The sequence below is a fragment of the Phocoena sinus genome, chromosome 7 (genome assembly GCF_008692025.1).
Source record: "Phocoena sinus isolate mPhoSin1 chromosome 7, mPhoSin1.pri, whole genome shotgun sequence".
Classification (NCBI taxonomy): Eukaryota; Metazoa; Chordata; class Mammalia; order Artiodactyla; family Phocoenidae; genus Phocoena; species Phocoena sinus.
In genome coordinates, this window is record NC_045769.1 from 74,119,113 (window position 1) to 74,143,199 (window position 24,087).

General features: G+C 38.9%; 1 protein-coding gene across 7 annotated transcripts in view; it reads left to right on the forward strand.

Annotated features, from left to right (window-relative positions):
• CCDC148 (coiled-coil domain containing 148) overlaps positions 1–24,087 on the forward strand; it is a 265,676-nt gene that overhangs the window by 96,878 nt on the left and 144,711 nt on the right. For 4 of the 7 annotated variants that reach the window (XM_032638642.1, XM_032638643.1, XM_032638646.1 and 1 more), the window contains 5 exons: positions 4,123–4,226; positions 9,678–9,760; positions 9,966–10,117; positions 12,514–12,609; positions 12,680–12,861. In XM_032638642.1, the coding sequence (XP_032494533.1) occupies positions 4,123–4,226; positions 9,678–9,760; positions 9,966–10,117; positions 12,514–12,609; positions 12,680–12,861 (617 nt within the window). Of the gene's footprint in view, positions 1–4,122; positions 4,227–8,602; positions 8,645–9,677; positions 9,761–9,965; positions 10,118–12,513; positions 12,610–12,679; positions 12,862–24,087 lie in introns of those variants that run through there. The other 3 variants (XM_032638648.1, XM_032638644.1, XM_032638647.1) reach the window with 3 other exon arrangements.

The following is a 24,087-nucleotide window of genomic DNA, read 5'->3' on the forward strand; positions in this document are numbered from 1 at the left end:
TGTCCTTTTTTTAAATATAAATTTACTTTATTTTATTTATGTATTTTTGGCTGCATTGGGTCTTCGTTGCTGTGCACAGACTTTCTCTAGTTGTGGTGAGCAGGGGCTACTCTTTGTTGCAGTGCACGGGCTTCTCATTTCAGTGGCTTCTCTTGTTGCAAAGCACGGGCTCTAGGTGCCTGGGCTTCAGTAGTTGTGGTGCAGGGACTTAGTTGCTCCGCACCATGTGGGATCTCCCCGGACCAGGGCTCGAACCCATGTCCCTGGCATTGGCAGGCAGATTCTTAACCACTGTGCCACCAGGGAAGCCCCATCCCCTTGTATTCTTATAATTTAATTTTTGAAGAAATTGTAGTGTTTATCCTTTATAGTTTCTTACAGTCTGGATTTTGCTGATTACATCCTGGTGGTGTCATTAAACATATTATCCTATCTCTTGTATTTCCAGTAATTGGTAGTTATATCTGGAGACTTGATCAGATTCAAGTTCAATTTATTTTGGTAAGAACACTTATTGACAGAATCTCTGTGCTTGTCTTTTTCTATTATAAATTGTGCTGCAGTGAATAGCTTTGTTCACCTATCTTTTTATACTTCAGCCAATACAGTTTTCAGGTAGATTTCTATAGGTAAGATTGCTTGGTCAAAGGATAAATCCATATGAAACTCCAAATTCCCTTCTACGGGGGGTTGCATCATTTTGTATTCCCACTAGCAACATAAGAGAGAGAACATGTTTTCCCATAGCCTCACACAGTGTTTTGTTAAATATTTGAGTTTTCGCCAACCTGATAAATGAGGAATTGCATCTTAGTATAGTTTTTAAAAAATTTTTATTTCTTCAGTTCTGTATTGAGTTATAACTCACATATAGTGAAGCACACAAATCTAAAGTGTACATATCAATGAATTTTGACATAGGTACATGTAACCAACACTTAAATTGTCCACTAATTACTGTTGTTTATATCTAAAGATGGATCATCTGGCCCAAAGGGCTTTCACGGTATTTCAGGGTACCTATTTAGGGTTTTATTATCTTGGCTCATCACAATAAACTACTTTCGAATATATTACTTTTGTAAATTTTAATTCATCAGCATTTTGCATAAATCATCATCCACCTAAAATATTGCTTTCAAATGGCTTATTGCTCAGCAAAATGAATTGGAATCCCCTAGAAATTACTCTATTGAAAAAGATACAATTTTAAATCTTCTTGTTTGTTTAAAAACTTTATTTTTTAAAAAAAATTTGGCCAAAGATAGAAGTAGAGTCAATGAGTTAATTTACAAAAAACTCAGGATGTTCTGCAAAATATTCGAAGTGTCTAGTGAAAAACTGTAGCTTTATTTTCACTTTTATAGTCTACTTAATTGGCCTTTCCCTGGGACCAAAGGCAGTAGCATTGATTTTTCTTTAAATTATAGAAATGTGTCTACATCTTTCACCAATGTGTTTTAATTTTTTTGTATAGTATGGACCAAATATGTCAAAGAAATCTAATTTTTAAAGTTGTGCCTGCTGCAACAAACTTCAGAGACTATAGATGGTAAATAGTTGGAATGAGTTTTAGGCATTCTTCAAGCAAACACAAGTGTCTGATTTTAGAAACACTACATATATACTTTTATTTTTTCTGCGAAATAGAGAGATGGCTGTATGTTTTCCTGCAATGTCCTGTTCTGATTTATTTATTTATTTATTTTATTTATTTACTTGTGGCTTCATTGGGTCTTCATTGCTGTGTGTGGGCTTTCTCTAGTTGTGGCGAGCCTGGGCTACTCTTCGTTGCAGTGCGTGTGCTTCTCACTGTGGTGGCTTCTCGTTGCAGAGCACGGACTCTAGGCACACAGGCTTCAGTAGTTGTGTCACGTGGGCTCAGTAGTTGTGGCTTGCGGGCTCTAGAGCACAAGCCACAGGAGTTGTGGCGCAGGGACTTAGTTGCTCCACGGCATGTGGGATCTTCCCGGACCAGGGATCGAACCCATGTCCCCTGCAATGGCAGGCGGATTCTTAACCACTGCACCACCAGGGATGTCCCTCCTGTTCTGATTTAAATGTACTTTTCTCCTAAATTTCATAATTGTAGCACTCTTTAAGAAAAGATTTGACTTTGCCTTTGTGTTTTTTGGTTTTTTTTTTTTTTGCGGTACGTGGGCCTCTCACTGCTGTGGCCTCTCCCGTCGCGGAGCACAGGCTCCGGACGCGCAGGCTCAGCGGCCATGGCTCACGGGCCCAGCCGCTCCGCGGCATGTGGGATCTTCCCGGACCGGGGCACGAAACTGTGTCCCCTGCCTCGGCAGGCAGACTCTCAACCACTGCGCCACCAGGGAAGCCCCAACTTTGTGTTTTTTTAAGTAATGTTTGGGTTATTTTGTTTTCTTATACCCCTAATTTTGAATCAGTAACCAGAACAGTGGAAAGATAAACTCAAGGTTATGGTAATCAGTGAATGACAGCTAGAAATAGCATGCATTATAGTCGTTTTAGAACTTTTCTTCTGAAGTTTTTATATCTTCAGTATTGATCTGTTAAGCCTTTCAGGGTACTAAGTATTCTAGTAACAGGGAAAATATAAAATATGCATATTTCATCAAGTTTCTGATTTCAGATTAACACTTTTATAGATGTTTAAAAGTATTAATATGAAATACACAAGTTCATCATGTACATGTCAGTCAGAGTCTAACCACTTAAGGATTTAGAATAGAGGGGTCTTTAATGCAGGAAATCGTTACACAGGTGATAGAGCTGAGAAGCCAGAGGACTGTGAACCAACACAGGGATTAGAACAGAAGTGAGTCATTGCCTTGCCTGGGTTGGAGGGACATTTAGAAAAAGCAAGGTTGTAGTACACCCCATAGGCTGAGGTTACCCAGAGATAGTTAGAACCATAATAGAAATGTCAAGAAATGTTGGTGCAATGGAGAAGATGCAGATGCTTGTGGAGACCCCTCTGGGAGAGAGAGGGCAGGAGAAGTGAGTAATTCTTTGGCTTCTCCCTTCCTCCCTCCCTCCCTCCAATCTCCCACTACCAATGTCTCCCTTTGGCTGAACCCAGCTGTAAGGCAGTTGCTAGGGGTGTCTGAGAAACGCAGGCTGCTCTCTGATGTGGAGCAGACGAGGAAAATGGCCAAGAATGGATCTTAAGATAAACAGACCCAAGCCTGACATATCTTATCAACACAAACCCAAAAGCATTTTTTAAAAGTCATAAAATTCGGGAAAAATTTAAATTTAGTTGAAAATTTGGGTTTCAATGCTACCTGATTTTTCACTGTTTCCTTGTTTAGTACCTTCAAATAAAGATTTGCCTGAAATTTAAAATTTAAGTTTTAATTTAAAATTTTATTTACAAAGTCATGGAGTTGAAAGATTAAAATTGTATATACAGTTCAAGGTCACATTTCTAGTAGATACTGAAGCTGAGACTAAAGCCAGGCCTCCTAATAACTTATCCAATGACCTTTTCCCATCCAGTGCTGAAGGATCACATAAAACCAATCTGCGGCTTCCCTGGTGGCGCAGTGGTTGAGAGTCCGCCTGCCGATGCAGGGGACACGGGTTCGTGCCCCGGTCCGGGAAGATCCCACAAGCCGCAGAGCGGCTGGGCCTGTGAGCCATGGCCGCTGAGCCTGCGCGTCCGGAGCCTGTGCTTCGCAACGGGAGAGGTCACAACAGTGAGAGGCCACAACAGTGAGAGGCCCGCGTACCACAAAAAAAAAAAAAATCTGAACACTGAGGTTCTATGTGATTATGCTGTTTATGAGTTTGATGGTCTTGACCAAGTCTTTTAACCTCTCTGAACTTCACTGTCCTCATCTATAACATGGGAATAACGATGCCTATGATGCCTGGCAGGGAAGATGTGTAAAAAGGCAAGAAAATATATGGAATACTCTTGCAGATTTTCTGGGGCTAGATGAATTAAGGTGTTATTTATTGTATGTATGGAAAATAGAATTACTTCACCTTTAGAAAGTGCTAATGTTAGAAAATGCATGAATAGGACTGAAAAAGAATAAGTATTTAACTTAGAAATTACAGATTAAACATTTTTATTGTGGAAAACACTTAAAAGACATGGAAATTGCTCCTCTTTTGTTCCTTTAAATCTAGATCAGAAAAGCAGTGCAGACTTCAAAGATATCTAAAGAGCAAACACTAATAAAGCAACACAAGCAAGTGTGGTGGCAAGAACACCAAAGGCTAAATGAAGTCAGGTAAGAACTGAGAGAAATCTCAATTAAGAACATGCAGGAATTACTGAGATGCACTTACCTAGGTAGATGTTCTATAAATTTCCATATTAATTAAACTATTATAATCAAAATTTAAAGTTACAGTTGAATGTGAGTTAAATTAAAATCCTTTCATTTCTTCAGTTTAATTTGGAATCCAGTGAATATATTAATATGTCTTTTCCTTTCCTTAGGAAAAAGAGAAAGATAATCTTTTATGTCTGCTAATCACTTACTCTTCTGCACTCCCATTCATACATGTATTTATTTATATTATACTTAGTATTTTGGACTATAATGTTTTGCTTACATATTTGTCTTCTTATGAAGTGATAAACTTCTCAAGGACGAGCATCCCATTATATTCATCTTTACGTAGGATACATAGAAATAGACAGATTAAATGCTTTCAGTAAATGAATGAACTAAGGGATTCAAGTTGAGTGATTTCTAAATGTAATGGCATCATGACTAACTTGTTCAGTTTGGATTTTTGACTTTTACTATTATTTCCAACAGTCACTTCAAGATGAGTTAAAACAAAATAATGATTTTATACTTGATCTTAAATGTAATCTTTGAGAAATAAATTTTTTTTCAAAGGTCAACCAGAAAGTGAAGGCAGATGTGTTTCCCCTCCTTTTAAGGCATATATATTAGTTTTAATGATGGTGGTATTTATAAAGTATGCTTTTTAAAATATATGCTTGTAAGCATATATTTTATATAAAAATAGATAATTTTGTGGTCTCATTCTAAGCTAAATTTCCAAATACCATTAACTTCACTTTTGACATGGGTACTTTTCATATTGATAGGAGTTTCCTATTCTGGCAAGTACTTCCTAAATGTGACATAAAAAACTCATGATTGGAAATAGTTTTACATCATTACATAACTTAAAACAGAGAAAAACAAAATTATATAGACTGTCATTCATACTTCCACTATAGAAACAAATCAGGCCCATTTTATCCCTCAAAATGTCAACTTTTATGGAGAGAACTTTTGAGCCCATTGGAAATTTTTTTTTAGATTTGCATAATTGAAATATGATAAAAACAAAAGCCATTAGGAAGTTTTAATTATTGTGCTCACTGATGCAGGCTCAAATGTAAGGATGCTGGAGAAAGTTTTTTATCTTGGCTCTTCCACACCCTTCCTACCGTGTATATACCTTGTTCTTGAGCGAGATAAAGGAGGCACATAGATTTCATTATGGAAAGTAATTCTTTTGGGTGACCTGGAATGACACAAAGGTGATGGAAATGAGGAATATTCAAGTAATAACGTTATGTCTTGAAACTTGTAAGGGTTGAAAATTGGACAAAAAAGAAGAATTCCAAGATAACTTTCTGTGTTATTCTAGAATGTAGGCTAATTACAACGTGTATTCAGTGAAATTAAAAACTATTAGTGATAGGAGGAAAGTTTGAGAAATGGCTAGAAAGTTCGAGAATTTAGGGACGACCAGAAAAGCAGGAGTTTAAATTCTATCAGTGTCTCTCAATCTTTAAAACCTACATTCCCTTTTAATAAAAGATGGAAAGTAAAATATTCTTACTCATCACCATAAGAGACTCCCATCTGCGAATTTCAGGTCCCCAGCAGGTAAGGACCTCCAATGACATCTGACTTTTGCTGGGTACCTTAGAGTATGCCATCGTATGTTAAGTACTTTACATGGTTTGTTTCATTTACAGTGACCCTACGGAGTAGGTACCATTGTTATCCTCATTTTACAGATGAGAACCTTGAGGTTCAGAGGATTAAAATTATTTGCATAAGGTAAACCAGCTAGTTTTTGTGGAGGTGGTATTGAATCACTTGCCTTTAACTCCTGTGCTCGCTGACCTTGGAGCTGTGCAGCTTTTTCTTTTTTCCATGGGGTTCCATTCACATCACCTGAGATCTAAATGGTCTAGGCTTACTAGGAAAAAAAAAAAAGATTTGCCAAACCTTAATTCTTTAAAATCTGTTGTAAGAAAACTAGACAATTAAAATTTCAAAATATAAAATTACATTTTAAATTTATAGAATTTAATATTTAAATTTATAAAATTATATTTACTATGCTTTCCAAACTATACCCCTTGAAGACCTTGATACACTTTGCCAGGAGTGCTTTCTTCCTTGTTTCAGAGTGACTGATTTTGAAATTAAAGAGGAAGTTATTTGTATTGGCCATGTGGTAAAGAATTGCAATTATTATTTTAATAAGAACTTTTGACTAATAAAGTTTGAGGGATTTATTTGTAAGCCTTACTACTTTTACTGTAGTTTCTGTTAGAAATATATGTGGTCTCTTACAATTTTATTTTTAAAGTATCACCTTTATACAGAATATATCATGGAGCTTTACCAACAACAATTAAATATTGTCTGGAAAAGTGTCTTTAAAGATGAAATTGAGGTCAGTATTCATAACTGTGTGACTCAGGCCATCTGAGAATTTGCTCTGATTCATTCCGTAGCCAACAGTTGTGAGATTTCCCTCTCTGCCCTCTGTGGTACACAGCTTGGGACAGACTCTTAAAAGAGAGTGAAGCAGATCAAATAGCTAGTCTGAGGTACCAAGCTGTCTGAACTGCTGAGTTCCTTCCTTATTGGAGGGATATGGCTCTGGCCTTCAGCCTGCTCTGGTGCCCAAATTTTCTGCTGATCTCCTGGCTGTTAGTTCCACTAAGGAACTTTAACATCCTCTCTTACTCTGCCTTTCACAATCCATGCCCCTTTGCTTATTGTTTGCATAAATGGCTTTTGATTCTACCAGTCTCCAGTGCCCCATGTTTTCCTTGTTCTGCCGAAATTGGTAACTAAGTGTACCCTAGAAATCCTAGGAAGCTCTGGGTAATTTTTGATGTTCTGAGGAGACTGACTGTACTACACCTAGAACTTTGGCAGCGTCCTGGGAGGACGAGGACCTGTGTGAAAGTAGAGTCCTGAGAGTTCAAAAATGTCCTCACCAGGCAGGTGGTTGCATTGCAACTGGGCATATCTAGGAAGTAGATTAATATATCCTCTAGGCAAACAGTCACACAAAATCTCAGGAGAATTTTTGTAGTATCATCAGATTCAGTGGTACCAGAGGACAGGCCAAGTAACAGTAGGAGGTACTTAAGTTGGCAGATCTGGATATGGAATGTTGCCTTACATTTGTCCCCTATTCAGATGTGGAGACAGTTGTCTGTGCTGCAGAGTTCTGACTTGGTGAACACCTGGGACTGAGTCTACATGTCAGTGGTGAACAGGCAGGGTTTTCCTCCCCAGAGTTACCATTTTAATGCTCTTGAGTGCATCGCAGTTTTTATCTATATTTCCTAAATCATATTCTACAAAACAGAAATATTCTTCAAGATACTCCATGGAAAAAAAAATTTTTTTTTAATTAAAAAAAAAAAGATACTCCATGGAGAATAATGAATTTCATCATCCTAAAAATTAGGAAAATACTTCATATTTCATCCCCTTTTTGGATAACCTCAATGTACTTTAGCATAATCAAGTTTCTGAGAAATCCTGCACTGTGGAAACTTGTCTGATTTGTTTAGTTCACCATTTCCCAGTTTTTCCTAGCATCTTATTGATGTTTCTGTTTTACAGGACACAATTTGGGAACGTTAGCCTGCATTCACAAGCTAGTCTCAGAGTCGTGTAGTACTTGCTCCTGGATTTTGTTAGGCAATTAGGACAATTAGATAAATAGGCTGGTCTTGTCTGATGGTTCAGGGTTGTTAATCTACAAAGCCAGGATGGAGCTTACTAGAATTATTATATGCACAGTAGCAGGTTGATCTCCTGTATGAACAAAGCCACTTCTCCTGTTGGTTTTTATGTTCTGCTATGGCCTTCTAGATGCTGAAAATATAAGAGGGCTGACCTAAATGGTTTAAAGTGCTATATTTTTGTTTTAAAAAATCCATTATTTAATAACTTGTGGGTTTACTCCACTATTATGCACTTATTCTCCATATAACACTTTCAAATGTAATCTTAAAAATACCTTTGACTGGGACTTCCCTTGTGGTGCAGTGGTTGAGAATCCGCCAGCCAGTGCAGGGGACACGGGTTTGAGCCCTGCTCCAGGAAGATCCTACATGCCACGGAACAACTAAGCCCGTGTGCCACAACTACTGAGCCTGCACTCTACAGCCTGAGAGCCACAACTACTGAGCCTGCATGCCATAACTACTGAAGCCCGTGTGCCTAGAGCCCGTGCTCTGCAACAAGAGAAGCCACCACAATGAGAAGCCCGCGCACCACAATGAAGAGTAGCCCTCACTCGCCACAGCTAGAGAAAGCCCGCGTGCAGCAACGAAGACCCAACACAGCCAAAAATAAAATATATAAAATTAAAAAAAAATACCTTTGACTAAGATCACATGCTAGAAAAATAGACAGTAAGTGTCATCTACAATAGGACCCCTCCTTTATATATACAAACAAAACACTGTCCCACATTTGTGAATTGGCTTAGAAGATGATGGCACATATGTAATATAAAATACTATGCAGCCACTAAAATAAATGGCAATTATGAAAATTATTTAGAAATATCTTAAAGTAAGTTAAAAAACAAAAACCTGAATATAAAATGGTAAATATGCCATAATTACAACTAGTTAAAATATCCATGCATGTAGACAAGGGTTAGAAACTTATAGGCAAAAATAAAAATAATCATCGTATTAGTGTTGTAATTGTTGCTATTTTCTTATTTTATACCATTTAAAATATTGTATCTTAACAGTCATAATAAATCAAAACTCTTTTTATGATTTTATTAAACCTGCCATAAATAAGGGATAGACTGCAATATTTTTAGATGTCCATTTAGAGCTGGTTATAGTTTTACTCTAAAATGACTATATTTAAATAATATAGTAAAAGATTATTGAGATTTATTATGTTTTTGGTGTATAAAAATATATACTTTTACTCCCATTTCCCTAGGTCAGGACCTCCTCATCTCTGAACTTTTTAAATAACCTCCTTGTTGATCCAGGTTTGCCTGATACCCTCCTCTTCATCTTCCACTTTTATTGTTCACCCTCCTTCTAGCCCATCCTCCATCTTGCTGCCTTGGAAATCTTTCCAAAACACAGATCTGAGCTGGCATGGTCAGTTTAATATCCCTCAGCAGCTTCCCAGTGCCCGGAGCTCTCTCCACCCGAAATAGTGCCAGGATGTACCCCGTCCTTGCCTTGCTCACGCTGTTACTTCTCCTGGAGTATTCACTTACGCTTCTGTCTATATCAGTGTCCTGGCAAGTACCTAATCCATGTTAGGAATTTAGTATGTGGTCTGAATTAGTGAACAGGTGAATAAAACCACATTAGATTGAGTGTTTCTACTGTTAGTTATTTTTTAAACCTATATATATATATATGTTTATGATTGTAAAAGAATTGATTGAGATAATGTCTATTTCAGATGGAAAATGGAATCTGAAATAAAATCCTTACTCAATGAAGAGAACATTGGAAATGAATGTCTTTCTGACCTTATGAATTTCGGTAGGTTTTTTTTTCTTTTTTGGTTCCACATTTAAAGGGGAGCTTTGTTTTGAAGATTAAAGTGGGCCACACACTTCATGTTCTTTTAATATTGCTGTTTGCTTTTTTCTAAAGGAATCCAAAAATAATCTGCATCTAATGACCTGTTCTTGAAGAAACTTAAAATAATAATGTGTTGCTTTGATTTAATTTTGTTTCACCATAGAACAAGAGTTATCGGAACAATGGTGCACATATCTTAAAAATGTAATAAATCCTCTTCAGCAATTGAGAGCAGATCTAAAATACAGACAGCATCACATTTCACAGCATTCACACTCACACAGTGAATCCAACTCTGTGAAAGTACTGGAAGAGGTCAGTATATTTCCTTTACTTTTTTTTTTTTTTTTTGCGGTTCACGGGCCTCTCACTGTTGTGGTCTCTCCCGTTGCGGAGCACAGGCTCCGGACACGCAGGCTCAGCGGCCATGGCTCACAGGCCCAGCCGCTCCGTGGCATGTGGGATCTTACCGGACCGCGGCACTAACCCGTGTCCCCTGCATTGGCAGGCGGACTCTCAACTACTGCGCCACCAGGGAAGCCCTCCTTTACTTTTAGTAATGTAATATTTTATTTTTATCCCAATTAGAAGAGTTGGAGATAAGAAACATGTACGCCTTATGTATATAAATAGAAGGTATAGCAAATTCTATCTACTCGGTATCTTAAACGTATCCCTGAATCTGTCCAAACATGCTAATTTCTCCCCGAGAATGTTTCGATGACCTCGTAACTGGCCTACCCGCTTTCATTCTTGCCCCTCCTTCCAGGGTATTCTGAAATCCTATCATAGGGGAGGGGGTCAAGTTATCCGCCTGGTAAATCCCTGCAGGGCTCCTGCCGGCCCACAATTCCTCCTGCGATAGGGGCGGGGCGGGTGCGCAGCCGTTAACTGTTATCTAGAGATCGTTAGCACGAAACCGTCAGCACGCGACCACGAGCGAGTGACCCTTAGCGCTACGGTTGGAGGTCCCGCTCCGACACCAGTCAGCTTTATGGTGGTCCTCGCGGCAGAGAATGTGGTGAGAGGCGGATCGCAGCCCTCTCCCCCGGACCCTCCAGGCCCATTGGCCATGGGCCAGCGGTGAGCTGGGGGGCGCCCCGGGACAGCTGTCGTCTGCGGAGCTCCAGAGCCCCTGCCACGGCCGCTCACTGGCCGGGCCCAGGCCTTGAAGCAGCCGCAAACCTCTCCTCCATTCCCACCTCTGAGACCTAATGGCGGCAGCGGTCTCCGTCGTCGCAGTCCGTGGGTCCTGGCCCTGTTTGGGCGACCTGAGGGCAGGCTGGGCCCTGGGCGTCTTGCTCGCTCAGTGATGTCGGTTGGGCAGGGTCTGGGGACCCGGCGCTGAGGGCACTGCCCACTGAGATCTGTCTCCTCAGCCGGGCCTGGGCACTGGCTGGAGGACCCAGACTGGGTGCTGGACCAACGTTCCTGGGTCTGGTAACTGGCCGCGCAGGGACCCTCTCCTCTTAGCCTGGGCCTGGACCTCGGAGGGCGAAAGTTGAGCCTTGGCACCTTGCCCTTTCCTGTAGAACAGAGAATAACATTTTGTTTTGGTGGAGGTTTACAGGAACATCATGACCTGACCATGACCTGACCTCAAGAACAAAGGATCTAAAAAAAAAAAGAAAACAAAGAATCTGACACCAAGAAGTTTGCAACAACTAACCACACCCCTCTCTCACCGTTCCTCTAACAGGGCTTTGCTGAAAGCTTTCGGGGAGTTTGGGTTTTTTTAAGGCACGAGCCACCTGTCGCGTGGCATGGCCCTGCGATAAACGTTTCTTTGCGCCAAACTCTGACATGTTGGTATTGTTTGGCCTCGCTGTACGTCGAGCACACGGTAACACTCCCTGCACACACGGTAACACTCCCTGCACATTTCCCTATCCGCCTCCTTTAGTCTCACCTCCTACGTGACACCCTCTTTTTCCTACTAGACCTTGTCCCACCGATGCTGGCCTTCTACCTATTCCTCACATAAGCCAGACTCCTTCCTGTCTTGAGGCCTTTGCACTGTTTCTTCTGTCCTCCTCATGGCCCTTTTTGTCGTTTAGGTCTTAGCTTAAATGTCCTCTCCTCCGAGAGCCCTGTCCTGACCACCTGCATGAGAGAAGACCCAGTCACTCCCTATTACCTCAGCCAGTTTTTACCTCACTTACCTCTTCCTGATATTTTCTTACTTACTTTTTATGAGTTTAAGACTGTCTTCCCTGACTAGAGCATAAGTTCCATTATCATAGCTGCCCTAGATGTAGGCTTTTAGGTGATTTTTCTTACTTTATTTTTCAGTTATTCTGTAGTATTATCATATTGCTTTCATAAATAATAATTAAAAATAAACATTAAAAATCCATGTCCAACTGGGGATTAGAGGCAAGGATGCAAGGAAAGGAGTGGGTGATTAAAGCAGAGGCAATCTGGAACGCTTTCTGCTTCATCACAAACAAAATCCAAATGTGAGTGCAGAGTGGCTATGACTGAGCCCATTTTTGGGTTATGTGTCTAGAAGCTCCTTTAAAGCTCCTTTGTCTGATGGGCACTGCTTGGCTATGACATCTCTTGAACCCTCTTCCATGGATCCTCAAAGGAACTTTCCCTTATCTAATTTGTCATCATTTAATGGCTTTTGAGAAAAATTCCTGTGACTTTAAATATAAATATTGGATAAATCAGTAATTTGCATACCACTTGTTCTAAATGTCCTATAGGTTGACTTCGTGAAGAAACAATTGAAAGCCGTCTATGAAAGACTTAGGCTAGAGCAACAGAAAATAGAAAATTATCTTTCAGACTGGAGTTTGAAAGTAAGTGCGATATAGGTAGTAAATTATCAATTTGTCATTTACATTAAATAATCATACAATTTTTTTTCAGACACTTGATCATTCTTCAGAAGAAAGAAGTAACCTGCTTAGTGAAATGCCCGTGGAATTAGAAACTTTGGAATGTCCATACCCTGACTTGAAGTTTTCAATCCTTAATGAATTCTGTAACTTTACAGAGAAATATCAAAAGAAACTTCAAGATTTTGATATGCAGTTAGAAGATATATGCAGGTAATAAAACTACTTGAATTATCTAGATTTTTGCCACCAAACTTTTACTTTTTTAGGGGTCACTATACTTCCTGTTTACTGTTTTCATAGATACTTTGTGACTGGAATACGACTATCAATAAATGTTTAGATTTACTGTTTGTTGAATAGAGAGGTTTTTTTTTCTCCAAAGTAATTTCCTTGAAATAATGGTTTTAAAGATTTTTATAAGGTTGAAACTTGATGAAAATATCCCTCTTATTTATCTCTTTACTATACAGGTAAGAAATAGTTTTCAAACATGAATTTTTGATAACTATGAATTTTTATTTCAAGATGTGAAGCTCTTCTTCAGTGGAAATTTACAAATCAGTACTAAAAATTGATTACAATGGAAAATATACCCATGGAATTATGTTACTTGTAATCTACTGTGATTTTGCCCTATAGTGAATACAAAGTATGTTTTATAAATTTTTTTTTTAGAAATTGAAGTTTAAAAAAGTGCATTTACAATATTGTGTTATTTTCATGTATACAGCAAAGTAACTCAGTTATATATATACATATTTTTTCAGATTATCTTCCATAATAGGTTGTTACAAGATATTGAATATAGTTCTCTGTGCTATACTATAAATCCTTGTTGCTTATCTATTTTATGTATAGGAGTTTATATGAGTTAATCCCAAACTCCTAATTTTTCCCTCCCTGTCCCTCCCTTTCCCCTTTGGTAACCATAAGTTTGTGTTGTATGTCTGTGAGTCTGTTTCTTGTTTGTATATAGATTCATTTGCATTATTTTTTAGATTCCACATATAAGTGATAGTATATAATATTCGTCTTTCTCTGTCTGATTTAATTGACTTAGTATGGTATTCTCTAGGTCCCATCCTTGTTGCTGCAAATAGCAATAAGAAAATGCACTTTTGATTGCATCCTGAGAATGACAGTCCTCTTCTGAATGACAACTATAATGTTAACTGACTTAAAATTCAGGGCCATCTTCTCCAGTGTAAATTTTATATTAAAATTCATTTAATGAACAAACCCAGAAATGCCACCCTGGGTCAGAGCAATAGTCTACTTCATGTAGTTTTCTGTATATGAAGTTTCTGGGAAACGTTTTGTAGCAAAATATGCTTTTTATTATATTGACCTCAAAAATTTCCCCAAAGAATATATACCTGAAAAGAAAGGAAAACTATTGAAGGGACACATGTATAGTAAATTAGCAATAGAAGTAAAAGGCTCTTCCTTTGAAATGAAAGAAGATGAATATGACAAGTATTACTTATATATGTATATATTTTAAATTAATTTATTTTAGTTTTTGGCTGCATTGGGTCTTCGTTGCTGCATGTGGGCTTTCTCTAGTTGTGGCGAGTGGTGGCTACTCTTCGTTGTGGTGCACGGGCTTCTCATTGTGGTGGCTTCTCGTTGCAGCTCTCGGTGCATGGGCTTCAGTAGTTGTGGCATGTGGGCTCAGTAGTTGTGACTCGCAGACTCTAGAGTGCAGGCTCAGTAGTTGTGACTCATGGGCTCTAGAGTGCAGGGTCAGTAGTTGTGGCTCACGGGCTGTAGAGCACAGGCTCAGTAGTTGTGGTGCACAGGCTTAGTTGCTCCATGACATGTGGAATCTTCCCGGACCAGGGATTGAACCTGTGTCCCCTGCATTGGCAGGCAGATTCTTAACCACTGCGCCACCAGGGAAGTCCCTAAATGGGCTGTTTTGAATAAACAGAGGTGGTGGGCATCAGAAATCTGTGGCTGGTGGGGAGTAAGGCATGTAAATGCACTGTTCTAACTAGCCCAGTGAATTATATATTCAATTGTAATATTACTGGACTCTCATTTGCCAGTATCTGCCATTATTTTGATAAGGCCATTTCCCCTTTTGGTTCTAGTTATTAGGCCTTGTGAGAATTCACATAGATTGTATACATATATGTGGACACCTGCACAAGTGAGTGTGTGCATATTTTAAACAGGTGCCTACTGCTACAACATAAGAAGGCTGAAAGATCTAGGGGACATTTTTAAATTGTGAGAAATTTTCATTGGGCTAAAGGCAGTAGACATCATGGTTAATCCCCAATATTTATTTTAATTCCTCCTATTTTGTAGCAGCTTGCCAGTTTGGGTTGGAATGACTCCAACCCCAGATCCAAAGGTATACCCTGATTGGGAGTGTGCACCAGTCCATAACTTCATTCCCCCCGGTCACAACAATTAGCTCAGGGTGGTCCAAATCTAGGCAAAGCTCAGAACTTTTGTTAGATACTTGTGAGGAGTAGTGCATTTTCTTCCCTGTGGATCTACCAGGAAAGTACATGGCTGTGGTTGCTGCTGGCAGCCATCTTGTGAATGAAGGACAATAGCACGCAAGGAGAGGAGAGGGCCCAGACAATCATGGGGAAACTGGTCTGGTACTGTGTTTGAACTTCATGGGAAGCCAACCTCACTGCTGAATTTTCAAGGGCAATTAGTCCATATTAATGTCTTAAACCAGTTTGAGTATAAAATTCCTAATTTTATATAATAGTTGATTTGCTTTCAAAATATCCATGACTGGGCTTCCCTGGTGGCGCAGTGGTTGAGAGTCCGCCTGCCGATGCAGGGGATGAGGGTTTGCGCCCCGGTGTGGGAAGATCCCACATGCCGTGGAGCGGCTGGGCCCGTGAGCCATGGCTACTGAGCCTGCGCGTCCGGAGCCTGTGCTCCGCAACGGGAGAGGCCACAACAGTGAGAGGCCCGCGTACCGCAAAAAAAAAAAAAAAAAAAAATATCCATGACTCATGAAATTAATCTGTCAATTTAGTACAATTGCAATTGAAGAATTGTTCAACATTATTCCAAAATTTATTAGGAAGATTAAGCTTGTAAAATCACCCAAAGTGAAGAATAACTTCTTCAAAATGAAGAATAACTAGGGTGGGGGAGTGGTAAAACTTGCACAGCCAAATATAAATATATATTTTAATATCAAAGTAAATTAGGAAGTTCATGTCTGTAGCAGATCAATGGAACAAAATAGAAATACAGAAAACAGAAAATACCTATAATAATTTAATTTATTATAAAGTAAAATTTTTATACTGTGAGGGATTATTTATATGACAGCACTAAATAACAGGGAATTAGAAAGTTAGGTTAGATCTCTTATTCCTTATGACTCAGTAAACTCCAGGTGCATAAAATGTGAAGAAGAAAATAATCATAAAAGAATTAGATAAAAATAAAAACAAGTATTAAATAATCTTGGAGTGGAGAAGGCCTTTTAAAAACACGTTACCTGCAGTGAAAATCATAAAGAAAAAAATTAAATAAATGCAATGACATAAACATTTAATAAAATATAACAGGATGTTTCCCCAGGCAAGTATTAAATCTTTAAAGAATCAAAGGGACTTCCAGTTTTCTGTCCAGCAAGTTAGGAGCTTAGAATTTGCCACTCTGCTCTAGTGAGGAGTAGAAAGCTGAACAAACTGGAAAATCAACAACTCTTCTTAACTACCTCAGAGAAGTTAGGTCACAGGGCAAACCACTGCCCCCAGAGCTGGAGACACAGGTGATACAGAGAATCACAAATTACCTGAGAGGAAACTGGTTTAGCAGAAACTTTCAGGGGAACCAATGTTGGGGTAGGAACACCTGGACTGTAATTGAGGAATTGCTTGAAGCTGAGTTGTGGACAACTTTGAGAGTTAAAAACTCTAGGGGGCCTTAGTTAAGGGGGATGTCAGCACACTTTTGTGAGTTTTACCTCAAGAAGTTCTACCAGGTACCCACAGTGAATATCTGAGAAAAATCCCCTCATGCCTCTGACGAGGGAGGGGAAAATGAACCGTTTGGAAATACTCCAGAGCATTCTGTTCTTAACAAAGGCTGCCCTCAGGAGAAACTATTTTATTGGAGCCTAAACTGCTACAGTTTTATCAGAACCTAACCTACCTGGGGGCCGGAAAATACACAAGTCCAGCAGCGCTAGCCTTCCATGTTGGGGACGGAAATACCCAACTCCAGCCATCCTGTCCCACCAAAGGGAGGGAAAACTGAGAAGGATTTGTAGAGTTCATAGTCCCCAGATTTTCGACTGTGCTGAGGGTCAGTGCCCCTAACCCTCCCCTTCCTACCCTTCTTCCATGTTGTCAAAAGGTCAACTGTATACTTGAATATACAGTGATTTATTTTTAGTTATTCATTGTAGTAGCTGAAGACTGAGGAAACAATCTTAATGTCAATAGGAACTAGTTTTGTAGATCATTGTACAACCATACAATGTATTATTTTCCAGATTAAAAACAAAAAATGATGTAGGGAATTCCCTGGCGATGCAGTGGTTAGGGCTCCACACTTTCAGTGCCGGGGGCCTGGGTTCAATCCCTGGTCGGGAAACTAAGATTGTGCAAGCAGTGTGGCCAAAAAAAAAAAAGTAAATACTTAGCATTCACTGATATGGAACACTTTCCAAGGGTCAGGATTAAGGTGTGATATAAGGTTAATAAGCAAGCCTTATATACAATGTACAGTACACATTGTGTAAAACAGGAAAAAGTAAAACACATACATATACATATTTGCTTTTATATGTCTGAAAAAATATGCAGAAGTTGATAACGTTTGTTGCCTTTGGGAATGGAAGCTAGATGCCTGGGTGGGGGGGAATGTGAGGGAGAAGTTTTATTGTAACTCCCCCCTTTTATTATACATTTTGAATTTTGAAGCCTCTGAATATACTGTCTATTCTAAAAACAAGGAATTTTTTAAGGAAAAAAATAAGGGTAAAAAACAAATGACAAATAGGAAACGTTGGCAAATATCAGGCACAAAAAATTAAAATCTCTAACATATAAAAACACTTTGCAAAATTAATTATTGAACAGCCAGAAGAGAAAAGGGACAAAAGAGAGGAAGAAGTGACTTAGCATTCGTATTTTCCACAAATATTTGTTGAGCAATTACTGTCATAAAATAAACAAAAACCCCTGTACTCATGAGGCAGGTTGGAGACACACAACGAACTATAAACACCCTAGGTAAGTAAATTATCCACGGTAGTATATTAGAAGGTGATAAGTGCTATGGAACAATAGCGATTAGAGGAAAAGAGAAGTTGCTGGGATTGTGGGGGAGGGGACAGACTGCAGTGTTTTTTTGATTCTTTTTGCATGTGGACCATTTTTAAAGTCCTTATTGAATTTGTTACAATACCGCTTCTGTTTTATGCTTTGGTTATTTGGCCACTAGGCCTGTGAGATCTTAGCACACCGACCAGGGATGGAACCCGCAACCCCCCGCATTGGAAGGCGAAGTCTTAACCAGGGAAGTCCCAACAGGTTGCAAATTTGAATATAAGTTTGGGGATAGTCCTGGTTGAGGAAGCGACAGTGAAGGAAAGTCATGAAGGGGGTGAGAGGGCTGGCCATGCAGAAATATGCGGTATGAGTGTTCTAGCCAGTGTTTACTGAGGTGGGCATGTTTCTGGCAAGAGGCTTGTGTGGCGGGAATAGAGTGATAGACGGGGAGAGGAGTAGAAGGTATGGTCAAAGAAGTAAGGGTGAGGGTGGGACATTTAGAGCCTGGTAGCCGTTTATAAAACTTCTGATTTTACTCTGAGTGATATGGGAAGCTACTAGAAGCAGAAGTGTGAGGAAGTGTGCTAACTAGACCTAACTTACGTTTTAGCTGAATCACTTTGGCAGTTATTGTGTTTAAGATGGAGGAAAGGAGGGCCAAGAAAAGACTGAACCCTTAGAAAGTTATTAAACCCAGGTGGGATATAAGGGTGGCCTGCATCAGGAAGTGGAGATGGTGTGAAATAGTCAGCTTCTGGACACATTTTAAAGGTAAAGCCAACAGCATCTGCTGACAGACTTAAAATAAGGTATGTGAGAAAAAGAAAACAACAGAATAGTCCAAAATTTTGTGGTTGAGCAACTGGAAGGATGAAGTTACCATCAACTGAGTTGGGGAAGATTGTAAGCAAAGCAGAGGGGGAAATCAGGCATTCAGGTTTGGACATGTTGAATTTGATGCTATCAGATGTCCAAATACAGACTTTATGAAGGCAGTCAGTTATATGAGTTTGGAGTTCAGGAGAGAAATCTGAGCTGGAGATACATGTTTGTGAGTCACCAGCATGAAATTGGATGTGATCACCAAAAGAGTGTGAAGGGACAAAGGAGAGGATCAAAGACTAGTTCCTTGTGAAACTGCACAACTCAGATAGGATTTGCACACAGCCAGAACTCTGACTGGGACTTGAACACTCGGGCTGAGACTTTCACTCAGCCAAAACTCGGATTGGGACATGAATCCAGGGGCTGGGACTCAAACCCACGGTCTTTCAATTGAGATTGCACACCTGGTCTCAGGACTTAATGAAGCTCAGGGTCTTTATGTCTCAGTGCAGGAGGAATTCAGGGAGAAACAAAGTGATAGGTAAGAAGTGAATTTATTTAGAGAGCTACACATTCCATAGACAGAATGCTGTCAGTCCCAGAAGGTGAGAGCAGCCCCAAAATATGGGATGGTTAGTTTTTATAGGCTGGGTAATTTCATAGGCTAATAAGTGGGAGGATTATTCCAACTATTTTGGGGAAGGGGCAGGGATTTCCAGGAATTGGGCCACCACCCACTTTTTGGCCTTTTATGGTCAGCCTCAGAACTGTCATCGTGCCTGTGGGTGTGTCATTTAGCATATGCTAATGCATTACAATGTGTGTATAATGAGGCTCATGGTCTACCGGGAGTCAAATCTTCCAACATCTTGGACCTAGTTGGTTCTAACCAGTTTATGTCATATCCTTAAAGGCGATGTCATTCTTTTAAAGGTTGTGCCCTGCCCCCTTTCCTCCTGTTTCACTTGGGTCTGCTGGCATTACATTGTCAGCAAGAAGGGTAACCAACAAAGGACACTGAGGGAAGGTCTGTGAGATACAAAGAAATGCAAGAGTGTGCTGTCCCAGAAGGTAAGGGAAGAGGGAGTGGGCAGCACCGTGAGGAGGAGGGGCGATCCACTGAGTAAATGTTGCTAGGTCAAATAAAATAGGACTGATGGTTGACTGCTGGCTCCACATGGAGGTCTTTGGTGACCATTTTCACTGAAGAAGTGGGAACAGATGCACAACTGGGTTGGGTTCAAGTGAATGAGAGGAAACAATTGAAGGCAATGAGCATAGATAACTCTTTTGTGACGTTATCTTGCAAAGGAGAGGTAGAATGTAAAGTCAGACTTTTTATGTTGCGGTTTTGTCTTTTGTTTTGCTTAAAATGGGACAAATATTAGTATGTTTGATGCCAATGAGAATAATCCAGTAACAAGATTTAGTGCACAAGTGGAGGAATAAGCATGAATGGTTCATCTACTACAGTAACAGGTGGGGATGCAAGATTCTATGGTCAGATGCTGGGAGGTGAATTGATATCCTCATGGCAGTCCATGGAACTCTGGATGGTAATTCTAAATACAAATGACAGAGAAATTTTTGGAAACCTCTCTGCTCATCAAAACAATGAAAAATTTTAAAATACTCAGATTTTTACCTATAAAATGGTAAAACACAAAAGAAGTTTTTAAGAATCTTTCTTATTTATTTATTTATTTATTTTTGGCTGTGTTGGGTCTTCATTGCTGTGCGTGGGCTTTCTCTACTTGTGGTGAGCAGGGGTGCGTGGGCTTCTCATTGTCATGGCTTCTCTTGTTGTGGTGCATGGGCTCTAGGCGCGCAGGCTTCAGTAGTTGTGGCACATGGGCTCAGTAGTTGTGGCTTGCGGGCTCTAGAATGCAGGCTCAGTAGTTGCGGTGCATGGGCTTAGTTGCTCCGCAGCATGTGGGATTTTCCCGGGCCAGGGCTCGAACCCGTGTCCCTTGCATTGGCAGGCAGATTCTTAACCACTGCGCCACCAGGGAAGCCCAAAACAAAAGAAATTTATGCAAGTTTAAAAATATGGAAGAAATGGGCATTTTTATACAGGACTAGTGAATAAACACTTTTGGAAGACAATCTGGCAATAGGTCATCAAATATCTTTATAAGTGTAAATTCTCTTTGTCTCTTTAGAAATAATCTTAAAGGAAATAATCACAGAAGTGAAATAAATAGTTGGCTTCAGGGTGTTCAATATTGTTTTTCTTTCTTAAGTGATAGCAAAATCTTCAAAATGACGAAATAGCCAACAAATAGCTTCATCAATTATGATATATCCACACAATGGAATACCACAGTCATTAAGAATTATATTAAAGAATTTTAATGACACAGGTAGTTGCAATAATTTGCTGTGCAATTAAAAATCAGGCCACAAAATAGCTTGCATAACATGGGTTCTTTTTTTTTCCCTTTCCCTCTGAAAGTGTTACATCCATTTAACCACAGAAAAAAAAGACTGAGAGGTTATCCACCCAAATAAACAAACAATAGCTGTCCCCAGGTAGTAACATTATAAAGAATTTTGCCATACATACTGTTTCCATCTTATAAAGCAAAAATACAGATTTTTAAAAATCTAAGATAAAGAGGGAAGACGGAACCATTGATATTTATTGAGTGCCTGTTACATGACATGACAAGTACATGTAATTTTAATCCTCAATACACCCCATTTCAAAAGCTCTATTTCACAGATTTGTTTTACAGCTGCAGCTGTAGATGAGCAATTTACCCAAAATTTCTGAACTAGTAGATAGCTGAGCAGGAATGAGTTTCTTCTGCTCATCTGAATAGAAAGCTTCTCCCTCACACCACACTACTTCAAGCATGTATATGCACCAGGATGTTGGTAAATTGGGTTGACTACTAGAGCAGTGCTATTTAATAGAAGTAGGATGTGAGCCACATTCATAATTTAAAATTTTTATGTAGCCATATTAAAATATTTTAAAAGATAAAATGTATTATGGTAGTATATTTTAACTTAATAGTGCCAAGATATAATTTCAATGTAAATCAGCATTTAATTATTAATGAGATATATTACTTTTTTTTTTCATACAAAGTCTTTGAAATCTGGTTTGCACTTCACACCACAGCACACCTGAATTGGGACTGGCCACATTTCAAGTGCCGAATAGACACTTGTGTCTAGTAACTTCTATCTTGGACAACAGACCTTTAAAGGATATTGTCTTTTACTAACACATTTTTTTAAGAATTGGCTGCAGTCGAACCTATTTATTTATTCAGTATGTTTGTGAAGCTATTTAGATTCTATTTGGGCTGTATTTCATTAGTAACATGAAGACAGTTTAATTGCTTGTTTTACACTCAGATGAGATTGTGGCTTTAATTTTCTAACATTTGGATGAGTTAATCACATGGATGAGACATAATTGATGCTCCATTCAGCTATATCAGATCTGAAGCCAATATGTGGCAAAAGCTATAGAATGATAACAAGTAATTTCTACTTTATTGTTTGATAGGTTATTAAATTTTATAGTGTTGATTCATAACCATTATTCTAATTATAATTATATAATTATTCTAATAATAATTATGAGATCTAAATCCTGAATGCTATTGAAAATCCACAATGATTTTTTTTTTAATTTTATTTTATTTATTTTTTTATACAGCAGGTTCTTATTAGTTATCCATTGTATACATATTAGTGTATATATGTCAATCCCAATGTCCCAATTCATCACACCACCACCACCCCCCGCTGCCACTTTCCCCGCTTGGTGTCCATACATTTGCTCTTTACATCTTTGTCTCAATTTCTGCCCTGGAAACTGGTTCACCTGTACCATTTTTCTAGGTTCCACATATATGCGTTAATACACAATGTTTGTTGTTCACTTTCTGACTTCACTCTGTATGACCATCTCTAGATTCATCCACATCTCTACAAATGATTCAATTTTGTTCCTTTTTATGGCTGAGTAATATTTCATTGTATATCTGTACCACATCTTCCTTAACCATTCGTCTGGCGATGGGCATTTAGGTTGCTTCCATGACCAGGCTATTGTAAATAGTGCTGCAATGAACATTGGGGTGCCTCTGTCTTTTTGAATTATGGTTTTCTCTGGGTATATGCCCAGTAGTGGGATTGCTGGGTCATATGGTAATTCTATTTGTAGTTTTTTAAGGAACCTACATACTGTTCTCCATAGTGGCTGTATCAGTTTACATTCCCACCAGCAGTGCAAGAGGGTTTCCTCTCCAGCATTTGTTCTTTGTAGATTTTCTGATGATGCCTATTCTAACTGGTGTGAGGTGATACCTCATTGTAGTTTTGATTTGCATTTCTCTAATAATTAGTGATGTTGAGCAGCTTTTCATGTGCTTCTTGGCCATCTGTATGTCTTCTTTGGAGAAATATCTATTTAGGTCTTCTGCCCCTTTTTGGATTGGGTTGTTTGTTTTTTTAATATTGAGTTGCATGAGCTGTTTATATATTTTGGAGGTTAATCCTTTGTCTGTTGATTTGTTTTCAAATATTTTCTCCCATTCTGAGGGATGTCTTTTCATCTTGTTTGTAGTTTCCTTTGCTGTGCAAAAGCTTTGAAGTTTCATCAGGTCCCATTTGTTTATTTTTGTTTTTATTTCCATTACTCTAGGAGGTGGATCAAAAAAGATCTTGCTGTGATTTATGTCAAAGAGTGTTCTTCCTATGTTTTCCTCTAAGAGTTTTATACTGTCCTGTCTTACATTTAGGTCTCAAATCCATTTTGAGTTTATTTTTGTGTATGGTGTTAGGAAGTGTTCTAATTTCATTCTTTTAAATGTAGCGGTCCAGTTTCCCAGCACCACTTATTGAAGAGACTGTCTTTTCTCCATTGTATATCCTTGCCTCCTTTGTCATAGATTACTTGACCATAGGTGCATGGGTTTACCTCTGGACTTTCTAATCTGTTCCATTGATCTATATTTCTGTTTTTTTGCCAGTACCATATTGTCTTGATTACTGTAGCTTTGTAATATAGTCTTAAGTCAGGGAGTCCGATTCCTCCAGCTCTGTTTCTTTCCCTCAAGACTGCTTTGGCTATTCGGGGTCTTTTGTGTCTCCATACAAATTTTAAGAGTTTTTGTTCTAGTTCTGTAAAAACGCCACTGGTAATTTGATAGGGATTGCATTGAATCTGTAGATTGCTTTGGGTAGTATAGTCATTTTCACAATATTGATTCTTCCAATCCAGGTACATGGTATATCTCTCCATCTGTTTTGTATCATCTTTAATTTCTTTCATCAGTGTTTTATAGTTTTCTGCATACAGGTCTTTTGTCTCCCTAGGTAG